Here is a 10,990-nt window from a genome sequence, read left to right as displayed (position 1 = left end):
AATAAAAATCAGGTACCTTTTCAGGTCTTAATTTTCAAGTACCTTATCAGCTACCTTTTTAGTTTTCAGGTACCTTTTCAGATTTCAGGTGCTTTTTCAACTAATTTTACCAAACAGAGCCTATATTTGAAAAATCACTTCATATTTTTTAGAAAGATGTAAGTATGTTTAAGATGGCTATAGAAAAATCTTTGTCACACATGGGACTTGATAATTAAACCAAAACAATTTGGTTCACTCCAAAAATATACAAACTCTACAATTGTAAAAATATTAAAAGAAAAATTATTCGTTCACGGTTACCCCATTTAGCCTGTCGTGTTGTCTCTGGATGACATGGTAGTCGATTGGTGGGAGCTACTGGTGTAGATGAAGGCAGGCTGTTGCGGCATATAGAACGCAATACTGCCGAACTCAGAGTTGAGCATGTGCATAACCTTGGACATGGTTGGTCTTAGACTACTATCCTCTTGAACACATAGTAATCCCAATTGCACACTTTTTGAGACTTCCTCCCATGAAAATGCATCTCTTAACATCGGATCCATAATTCCCACCGGATTTTCATTTTCCCAGCATCTCCACGCCTAAAAAATGTTGCGTTAACTAATTTCCCAAAGAATGGTGGAGATAGAAAAATGTTTAAGGACGAACAAGTACATATGTCATTGTAATAATTCTTGTATAAAACTGTTCTACACAAATTCTCTCTATATAAAAGGGAATAATTTTTAAAGTGTTGAGATTGGTTCTTAGAAAGAGAGCAACAAGCAAAGTTAAATATAATAAATACCAATCAATAATGATTCTTATCAATGTTAAATGAAATTTGATTTATAGAAATTTCAAAGCATAAAAGCATTAACAAATATCACAAATTTTGAAAATAAAGTTAAAAAAGAAGAGATGTCTATCAATATTTGTACCTATTAGGATATTAGGCCCATTAAGGTTAGGTAACAAGATATGGCGGCTACCGTATAGGGTTTAGGGTATTGTAATTTATTATATATATCCTCGTATTCTGATCGATCAATCATCACATTATCAATAACAATTTACAATTTCCTTATGCAATCTTCTCCCTCCTATAATCTTATAATGGTATCAGAGCCTCACTCTCGTGAGGCCTAAAACAAATTTCCGCTACCTCGCCGGTGGGTCGATAATGTAAAAAACCCACCGGCGGGATTTTCTCCGTTGATCTAATAACAAAGATTAGTTTAATTTTAATTTTCATTAAAAAAAAAATAAGAAGTTTGCCGTGAGATATCATGGCCAAGAAGCTATTTTCATTCCCCTAATTTCTACCTGATGAGCCGACGGATTTGCATTTTTAATGATCTGGTCTAATTCCCTCATTCTCTTGTTGAATAGAAAAAAAAACATATTAGTTGTTTCTTTGAATCTTTAAAATCTTCAATTTCTCGTTCAAGGTGGTACAAATTTACTGGCGAGTTACGCAATTTTAATCACCATGATGGTGGTTCAGATCTAGTTGATGTTCGAAAAACTTTGCGTTCTCCAAACTTTAAAATTAACGGATAATTTTCCGTCTTACTGAAATTTGTTTAGGTCCGATTAGTGTTCCTAACAAATTACTTGATATTCGACAAGTTCGAAAAACTTAACGTTCTTGTTCAAAGAAATTTTCTAACGAGTTTATACTCGTTTATCTTGCCAACCTTGCGGAAATGGAGATGGAGAAGCTGACGAAGAAGTATTTTTCTTATGTTTTTCTTGTATTTCTCCAATCGTAAAGTTCGTACTACGTACTGCCTTTACGATTGCGGGAGGGTATTAGGATATTAGGCCTATTAGGGTTAGGTCACAAGATATGGCGGCTACCGTATAGGGTTTAAGGTATTGTAATTTATTATATATCCTCGTATTCTGATCGATCAATCATCACATTATCAATAACAATTTACAATTTCCTTATGCAATCTTCTCCCTCCTATAATCTTATCAGTACCTAACTGGCGAGTCGTCAGTTTACTTCGATTTAATATTATTTATATACCTATAACTTGACTTATATTTAACGAAATTTATTAATATTTTAAATTTTATAATTACGTGCGATTTTGTTTTTAGTATTTAAACATTTTGTTAAGTAGTCAATTATTCAATACCGTATATTTTTTGTACGGCTATAAAATTAATGGTATTGTAAAACCAAGTCATTTACCGAAATATTCCTACTACAGTAATCTCCAATCACTACTTTTTATGATATGGCTATCAGGTCTTTTCTTTTAATATATGATTTTACAATGTTTTATTTAAAAACGGTTTAATAGGAGGCATACTCATGTAATTGAGGGCAGTGTCATAGTGTATGCCATTAGAGCTTGCAAAGGCTGACGGGCGTGATAGAAAAAAAAAATAGTGAATCGAAATCCACCTGATTGAACTAATAACAACCTTATTTGTTTCAACCGAAACACGACCTCCACCAACCCGAATCGATCAGTAACTAATGATAATCATTTAATCCAATAGATGTCCCGAAACGAATAGCTTAATGCTCTAAATAACACTAAATTGACATTCATCTAAATTATTTCCCTTAAACCAAAAACTTGAACGAATAGCTTAATGGTCTAAATAACCCGAATCGATCAGTGAGTAATGATAATGAACCGACGATGACTCGGTGTGACAATGACACAACATGAACTGTAACTATCCGAACTTGTTATTGACCTGGCACAACTTGAAACCAATATGACTCAACTTGCTTTAACCGCTCATAGCCAGTCCGAGTGACTTTATTGCCACCATAGTGTGAGTGATAAGTCTCATTTTGTGATTCTAATCAGTTTACTATTAGGTAGTGTTTAGAAACACGGAATTGATTTCATTTTCATGATTTTAATTGTAGAAATTCAAATGTTTGAATTCAATTCCAAATCCAATTCCAAAATTGCGTTTGGGAAACCCATGGAATTGGAATTGGAATTGAACTTGGGCGAGATAGATGTGGGTCGAGGTCATTGGATGTTTTACATTTGAAAAAATTAAATATTGTCTCAGAAAATATTTGCGATCGAAAAAAATATCATAAATAAAAATAGTGATAGTGATGAAATTTGCATTACAAAATAAAACGTAAGAAGTGGTGGAATTGAAATGACTAATATATGGTAGGTATTTGAGAACCCCAAATTTTAACTAGCTTGGAATTGATATGGTATTGAGTCAATTCGAATTCCAAATTCTAAGGATTCCCAAATATTTGAAATGTTTTAGTTATGGAATTCAATTCCAATTCAAGGAAAAGCTTCGAAATAAAATGTAAGGAGTAATACTTACATAGCTTATAAGAGATTCGGCACCTGGTCGGTTGGAAGACAATCCCCAAGCCACTCTACCACTAACAATCTCTAGTATAAGTACACCTAAGGCATAAACGTCCGATTTCACCGAGAATTGCCCATGAAATAAATACTCTGGTGCCATATAACCTCTGCAATTAAAATATGATGGGAATACTAATAAGTACCCTAGAAATCGAAAAAATTTCAAGGGAGGTGAACAATGACTCATATTACATAAATCAATCGTCAATAAGGAAATAAATACTTCGTCCAATCCGATTCATTGGTATGTAGTAACATTTACTTTTTTAAAGGGGCCTTCTTCGATAATTGAGAATACTTCAGATTTTGGTTAAGTGAGACATACTTGGTGCCAACAACATGTGTTGGATTAAAAGTAGTTTGTCCAACATCACAAATCCTTGCCAGTCCGAAATCTGCAATTTTAGGAGACATTTCTGCATCCAGCAATATATTCGCTGCTTTGAGATCACGATGTATAGTTCGATTTGGAGAGTCTTCATGGATATACAACATTCCTCTAGCAATTCCTTTGATAATCTCGAAACGACGTGACCAACTCAATTCTGCTCGCTTTTTAGAATCTGTGTACAATGTAAGTACGACGAGTATGTAATTAGCATGCATTGATAACTGTTAATAGAGTTAACATTGAAATATAACGTACCAAATAGGAAGTAGTCGAGACTCTTGTTTGGCACAAACTCGTACACTAACAATGTTTCTTCATTATCGATACAAAATCCTAGCAACTTAACCAGATTTTTGTGCCGAAGTTTTGCTAACAGTAAAACCTCAGTTTTGAATTCTTTGTCACCTTGGCCTGATCCACTCGATAATCTCTTCACAGCTATTTGTTGTCCACTTGGTAATATGCCCTAAAATATAGTTAAAAAATAGTTTTTCTTGGTGAAACTATTATAAAAGTAACCAATTAATTAGCCTATTAAGTAAAACTATGGGTCATAGATATAAATTATCTTAATTGTTAAAGTCATGAGAAATGATGCTTATGATTTGGGTTTAAATTCCGTAAACTCGTCCTTGTGACCTGGGCAGTGGGGGGTGTTAATGAGGCGAGAGTGCGAGACAGCTCGCGAGCAACTCGAGCTCGGCTCGTGTGAGCTCAGCTTGGGCTCAGGCTCGGCTTGAGAGCTTAACGAGTCAAGCCGAGCTAACGATGGCTCGGCTCGAAAAGCTAGTGAGCGGCTCGAATTTGGGTAATTAGATAAGATATTACTCATATTTTATAAAAATATTTTGTCATGATTATATATTTATATCACACATATAAAAAATGTGTCATTGATTTTCCAATATTTGTGTATAAAACCTTCTAGTTTTGCTATTGAAAATATCGAGAGAAAAACTTGAAAATTCAACAATTATATATAGGCTCAAGTTGAGCTCGACTTTGCCTCGAGCTCGCGTTAAAACTCGCAAGCTTAATAACGAGCACTATTTTTTCAAGCTGGGGTCTTTTTTTAATGGGTAATTTTATCAAACAATGACATTATTATCCACTTTTCACTCATTAACTACAACTATAAATGGTCCCTTACTCTTTTATGGATCTTTCAGTCAAAAGCAAAGGTAGAGAAACCACCAATATTGAGGTCATACTATGTTAGCTATCACAATTGTTATAAGGAAATCAAGATACATGCTCCTTTCTTCTTTGTAATATATTAAATCGCACTTACTATTAACAATAAATGACTTTTAGGTTTTGTTTGGATATCAAAATAGGAGCGAGGGAGAATGGCGAGTGGGGAGTGGGGATTGGGGATTGGGTGTTTGGATAAAATTTTCTTCAAATCTTTTCATTTTAGAGAGATTTTAATTTCAAATCTCTCCTGTTCCATTTCCCTCCACTCTTATTTAATATCCAAACAATGAATTTTAAATTCATACTCTTCCTTTCTTTCCTTTCTCTTTCAAATCATTCAATCCAAGCAAGTGTTTAATGTTTATTTTCTAATTACCTTGTAAACAAATCCAAATCCACCACGCCCGATTGTGTTATCATTAGAGAAATTGTTAGTCGCGGCCTGGAGATCCACCAAGTTATACTGCAGGGACTCGGGAATCAGAAAACTATCCTTCTTGCTTCCCGCCTTAGGATCAAGTGTCGCGATCGAATTATTTGCTACTTCACCTAAGTTAAAACATTAAGTTACCGAACAAGGCTTATATCAGTACTCCGTAACGTATTTGATAAAGAGAGATTGTGCATAATATTGTAGAGGAGTATATTGGTATTTAGAAATTAAAATCTAGTTAATTGACTTAATTAACCAAATAAAACATGGAAGTTTAATTCACGGGAAAAGTAAACGCCTCTAAGACTACCAAGCACATTTTCATCATTTCATATGAAATGTACATATGGGAATTTGAATCCTGTGAATTGGAGACAATCACATGAGTTCATTTGCTACATGAAACAAACGAGCACTATGACTTACCATATGAGCTAGTACTATTAGGACCAGGTTGCTGAGGATAGTTTGGAACACTTGGTTGATCTTGTGGGTTGTTTTCCACATCTGATTTTGATTTATTTCTACGTTTGTAGATAATAAATCCTATCAATGCGGCCACCAGGACAAATCCTCCCACACCTAAACCAACACCTAATCCTGCATTGCTATTCTGACCTGCGCAGCAACAAAACTCTTACCATAATGAACAAAATTAAATATATGAAAAGAAAAGGGGGGTTTTTTGTTAGTAATTGGAATCCCTGATTTGGGAGTTATAGTCATTGCAAATAAATACTCATAAGTTACAGGAAACCTAGTCAAACAATAAGCTACATACAAGGAAACTAACTAGCTAACTAGGAGAATAATAAGGGAAGATATTGACTAAAGATATACAATGACTAACTACCAAATATACAAAGATATTTACGTCTAACACGCCCCCGCAGTTGGAGCGGGAGGAGACCGAACGCCCAAACTGGATCGAAAACGGTCAAAGAGGTGTCGAGGTAAGCCTTTAGTAAAGATATCCGCATACTGATATTCCGAGGTGACGTGGAGGACACGGACCTCGGCAAGCTTAACTTTATCACGAACAAAGTGGATATCGAGCTCGACATGTTTGGTTCGTTGATGTTGAACCGGATTGCTAGACAAATACACGGCGGAAACATTGTCACGGTACACGAGGGTGCACCTACGGAGTGGGACGTGAAGTTTAAGAAGAAGGTTACGTAGCCAACTCGTTTCCGCAACGGCATTAGCAACCCCGCGATATTCAGCTTCAGCGCTGGACCTAGAAATTGTAGCTTGACGTTTAGAGGACCAGGACACTAAATTGTCACCTAAGAAAACACAATATCCGGAGGTTGAACGGCGTGGGTCGGGGCAGCCACCCCAGTCAGCATCGGTATAGGCAGTGAGGGCATGTGACCGGGAAGGACGGATGGTAAGACCACGAGCACAGGTGCCTTGAATATACCGCAGTATACGTTTCAAAAATTGAAGATGCGGGGCACGGGGATCATGCATAAATCAGCATACCTGCTGGACAGCATATGTAATGTCGGGACGAGTAATAGTAAGGTATTGTAGTGCACCAGCTAGGCTACGATAAAGAGCGGGATCTTCGACCTTAGGACCCGAACCTGCACTAAGTTTAGCATCGGGTTCCACAGGTGTTGTGTTGTGCACGGCTTACACGAAGACATGTTGGCCCGAGTCAGAATGTCTTTAGCATATTGAGTTTGTGACAAAAATAGACCTGAAGTAGAGCGACTCACGTTGATTCCCAAGAAGTGATGTAAAGTACCGAGATCAGTCATAGCAAATTCCTGGGAGAGACGGGAAATAATGGACCGAAGTAGAGTGGAACTCGAGGCCGTTAAAACGATATCATCAACATAAAGAAGCAAATAGGCCGTTGCATTTGAAGAAGTATAAACAAATAGTGAGGAGTCACACTTACTACTTGTAAACCCTTGCGAAATAATAAATGTGGCAAAGCGGTGATACCAGGCACGGGGCGCTTGTTTAAGACCATAAAGTGACTTACGAAGCTTGCACACATGACTAGGAACGGAGGAGTCAACAAAGCCCGGAGGTTGATGCATATATACAGTTTCTTCCAAATTAACATGTAAAAATGCATTCTTGACATCTAGTTGATGTATGGGCCATGAGCGTGATACCGCAAGGCTAAGTACGGTCCGTATAGAGGCTGGCTTGACGACCGGACTAAAAGTTTCATCACAATCAATCCCTACCTGCTGAGTCTTGCCATTGACAACAAGACGGGCTTTATAGCGCTGAAGGGAGACATCTGCATGAAACTTATGACGAAACAACCACATACAACGAATAATAGGAGCATCAGCCGGTCTAGGTACCAAATCCCATGTATGATTGTCCATCAATGCGGAAAATTCGTCCTGCATAGCATTTTTCCAATTTGGGTCCTGAAGGGCAAGGTGAGGGGATTTAGGTAATGGGGAGATGGGAGAGGAAGCAACTAAGGCTTTGGGTTTAAAAATACCGTGCATAGCACGAGTGGACATGGTGTGGGTAGGCTGGAGCGGTTTATGTGGGGGAGGAGGAGGTGGGGGAGGGGGTGTAGGGGTGGATGTGGCGGAAGCAGGGGATGTCGTTGTGGGAGTGGACTGGTCAGAGGGCGTTGTAGGTGGGGAAAAAAGGGGCTGGTCAGGAGGGCGAGTAGGGGTACGTACAGGTGAGGTGGTGGCGGGTTCGTTGGGGTTAGTGTCGGGGTGTGGCTGGTCAGTGTTGGCGGTGGGCAGGGGAGAGGTTATGGCGTCATAAAGGAGGGGGTGAAGTGGGTCAGGTGGTGTGGCGAGGAATTTGTAGGGGTCAGGCTGGGCTTGGGAAGAGGACGCGAATGGGAAAACGCTTTCATCGAAAGTGACGTGACGGGACACATAAATTCGCCCGGTGGTAATATCAAGACAGCGATAACCTCGTTGGTTCGGAGGGTACCCGAGAAAGACACATTGAATGGAGCGAGGGGCGAGTTTATGAGGACGTGTAGCAGCCATATTGGGATAGCATGCACAACCAAAAATGCGTAAGTGGTCATAGGACGGGTGTTTGAGATAAAGAGCGGAAGTGGGTGTATGAAAATGTAATGTGGAGGTGGGTAGGATGTTGTGGAGGTGTGTAGCTACATGGAGTGCATCGACCCAATACGAGGGTGGGAGTGATCCGTGTTGAAGAAGCACGTGAGTGATATTGTTTAAGCGTCGGATCATGCGCTCGGATTTTCCATTTTGTGGAGATGTTTGTGGACACGAGAAACGAAAGACAAGTCCATGTTGCTGGGAAAAATTAGTAAAGCTATGGTTATCAAATTCCCGACCCATATCACATTGAAATGTCTTAATTTTGATATGAAATTGGGTGTGCACAAATGTATGAAATTGTAGGAATTTTTCGAACACCTGAGACTTATATTTTAATGGATAAACCCAGACAAATTGAGAAAAATTATCGACAAGGACCATATAATATTTGTAACCGGTTTTGCTTAAAATGGGAGAGGTCCATAAGTCACAGTGGACGATATCAAACGGTGCAAGATAGCGAGATGACGAATGAACAAAAGGCAGACGATTATTCTTACTAATTTGACATGAAGAGCAAACATGAATATTATCTGGTTTATTACATGAAATACGACTCGAGGACTTTAATAAACTTAAAATATTAGTCCCGGGATGACCGAGACGGGAGTGCCATACATCATGAGCGTGGACCAAGAGAGCAGTAGGAGGACTTGTTTTGTGATGGGGAAGACTCGAGGATGGAACGTTGGACACGGGGTAGAGCTCGCCGTCACTGTCACTCCGCAAAATCGTTTTCCCAGTCGGAATATCCTTCACGGAGAAACCAAAGGGATCAAATTCAACACTTACGTTATTGTCTTTGGTAAATTGGCGTACGGAAATTAAATTTTTAATTATGTGAGGGGTGTGAAGGACATGGCGTAATTGGAGGGTGCGGTCAGAGGTATGGATCGTGGAAGTGCCCGAACCCAAAACGGAAATACTATTGCCATTACCAACATAAATGGAACGAATTTTGCTCGTATTGAAAGGACTAGTAATCATACCTTGGTCGGAAGTGAGATGAGAAGAGGCGCCTGTGGCCATGTACCATGGTTCCATTTGGTGTTGCACCGACAATGCTTGGAAGGCTTGAGTTAAATCAGTCGGTTGCGGTGGTTCAGTGTCCATGGTGTAGGCTTGGCCATGAGAACGAGTGTTCATCTGAGGACGGGAGAAGGAGGGCCGAGGTGAAGGGGTAGACCACGGCTGAGCAGGCCATGGTTGGGTCCAACCAGGATAGGTCGGGTAAGGACATGGCGGGGGGTCCACGGAGATGGCCAGGAAGGGGTCCACGGTGAAACAGGTGGGGTCTGGGGGATTTGATTTTGTTGTTGGCGAGACTGATTATGTGAGGAGCCTTTATTGTTGTTATTGCTACGACGATAATAGCGATTATTGTTATTGCTATTACCAGGGGGACGAGGGGAAGGTTGGGTGGAGGCTTTAGGGGTGTTGTCGACCCAAGGATCGGATGGAGGAAGGGTTGCCGGTGCTGCCAAGGCAGTGGCCGGTTTATCATTGCCATTTTTCCGATGTAATTCTAATTCGAGCATGCTACGGGCAGTCTCAAAATTGGGTGTGGTTTGATTGATATAGGAAGCAACAGTATCATACTCACCAGGGAGACCACGAACTAGTTGAATTACGAGGCGACGATCGGTGACAGGGGCATCGACGTCTTTGAGCATTCCAGCGAGTTCTCGAAGGCGTTGGCAATATGCTTCAAGGGAAGGCATATTAGCGAGACGAAGAGTGTTAAACTCTTGCTCGAGGGCAGCAGCGCGGGCCCCTTTGTTGTTGTTGAAGATGGTTTCAACCCGGACCCAAGCAGCACGAGCAGTGGAGTCATCTTCAAGGACACGGGGCAAGAGATCGTCGCTAAGTGTACCGTATATCCACTGAAGCACATGAGCATCAACTTCAGCCCACGACGAATATGAGTCGCTGGACTCGGCAGGAGCAGGTGTGCCGTCAATGTGCGACAAAACCTTATATCCTCGGGCATGAAGTTTGAAGAGGCGAACCCAAGATGCGTATGTGACTTTCGTGCCGTCAAGAACACGAACTTTGTTTTGGATATTAGTGACGGTATACACGGGATGCAGTGGTGGTTTTGGGGAAGAATCCTTCGTCATAATGGTGCGTGAGGCAGGGGCTTAATTTCGAAAAATTAAGAAGACAAACGAGAGAACAGGATCGGGAAAAAAATCGAAATTTTAATCCTTTAGCTCGATACCATGTTAGTAATTGGAATCCCTGATTTGGGAGTTATAGTCATTGCAAATATATACTCATATGTTACAGGAAACCTAGTCAAACAATAAGCTACATACAAGGAAACTAACTAGCTAACTAGGAGAATAATAAGGGAAGATATTGACTAAAGATATACAATGACTAACTACCAAATATACAAAGATATTTACGTCTAACATTTTTTTTTGCAAAAATGGTGAGGACGAAAAAAAAAATTTATCAAAATGGGAGTGAGGATGAAACTTATTACCTAAAAGGGGTCAACATTAGCTTTGAAGCCAATTTC

The 10,990-nt window shown here is 39.7% G+C and overlaps 1 protein-coding gene across 1 annotated transcript; it reads right to left on the bottom strand.

Annotated features, from left to right (window-relative positions):
• Window positions 1-308: 308 nt before the first annotated feature.
• LOC141588761 (uncharacterized) lies at window positions 309-10,583 on the bottom strand. The gene is made up of 8 exons (XM_074410186.1): window positions 9,860-10,583; window positions 6,268-6,801; window positions 5,813-6,004; window positions 5,330-5,502; window positions 4,012-4,222; window positions 3,691-3,928; window positions 3,319-3,472; window positions 309-587 (listed from the first exon to the last, which is right to left on the bottom strand). The coding sequence occupies exons 1-8, from the start codon at window positions 10,581-10,583 to the stop codon at window positions 309-311; spliced, it is 2,505 nt and encodes an 834-aa protein (XP_074266287.1).
• Between the last annotated feature and the right edge of the window lie 407 nt (window positions 10,584-10,990).

The sequence above is a fragment of the Silene latifolia genome, chromosome 6 (genome assembly GCF_048544455.1).
Source record: "Silene latifolia isolate original U9 population chromosome 6, ASM4854445v1, whole genome shotgun sequence".
Lineage (NCBI taxonomy): Eukaryota > Viridiplantae > Streptophyta > Magnoliopsida > Caryophyllales > Caryophyllaceae > Silene > Silene latifolia.
The sequence above is the reverse complement of the archived record's forward strand: the minus strand, read 5'-3'. Positions and strand labels throughout refer to the sequence as shown.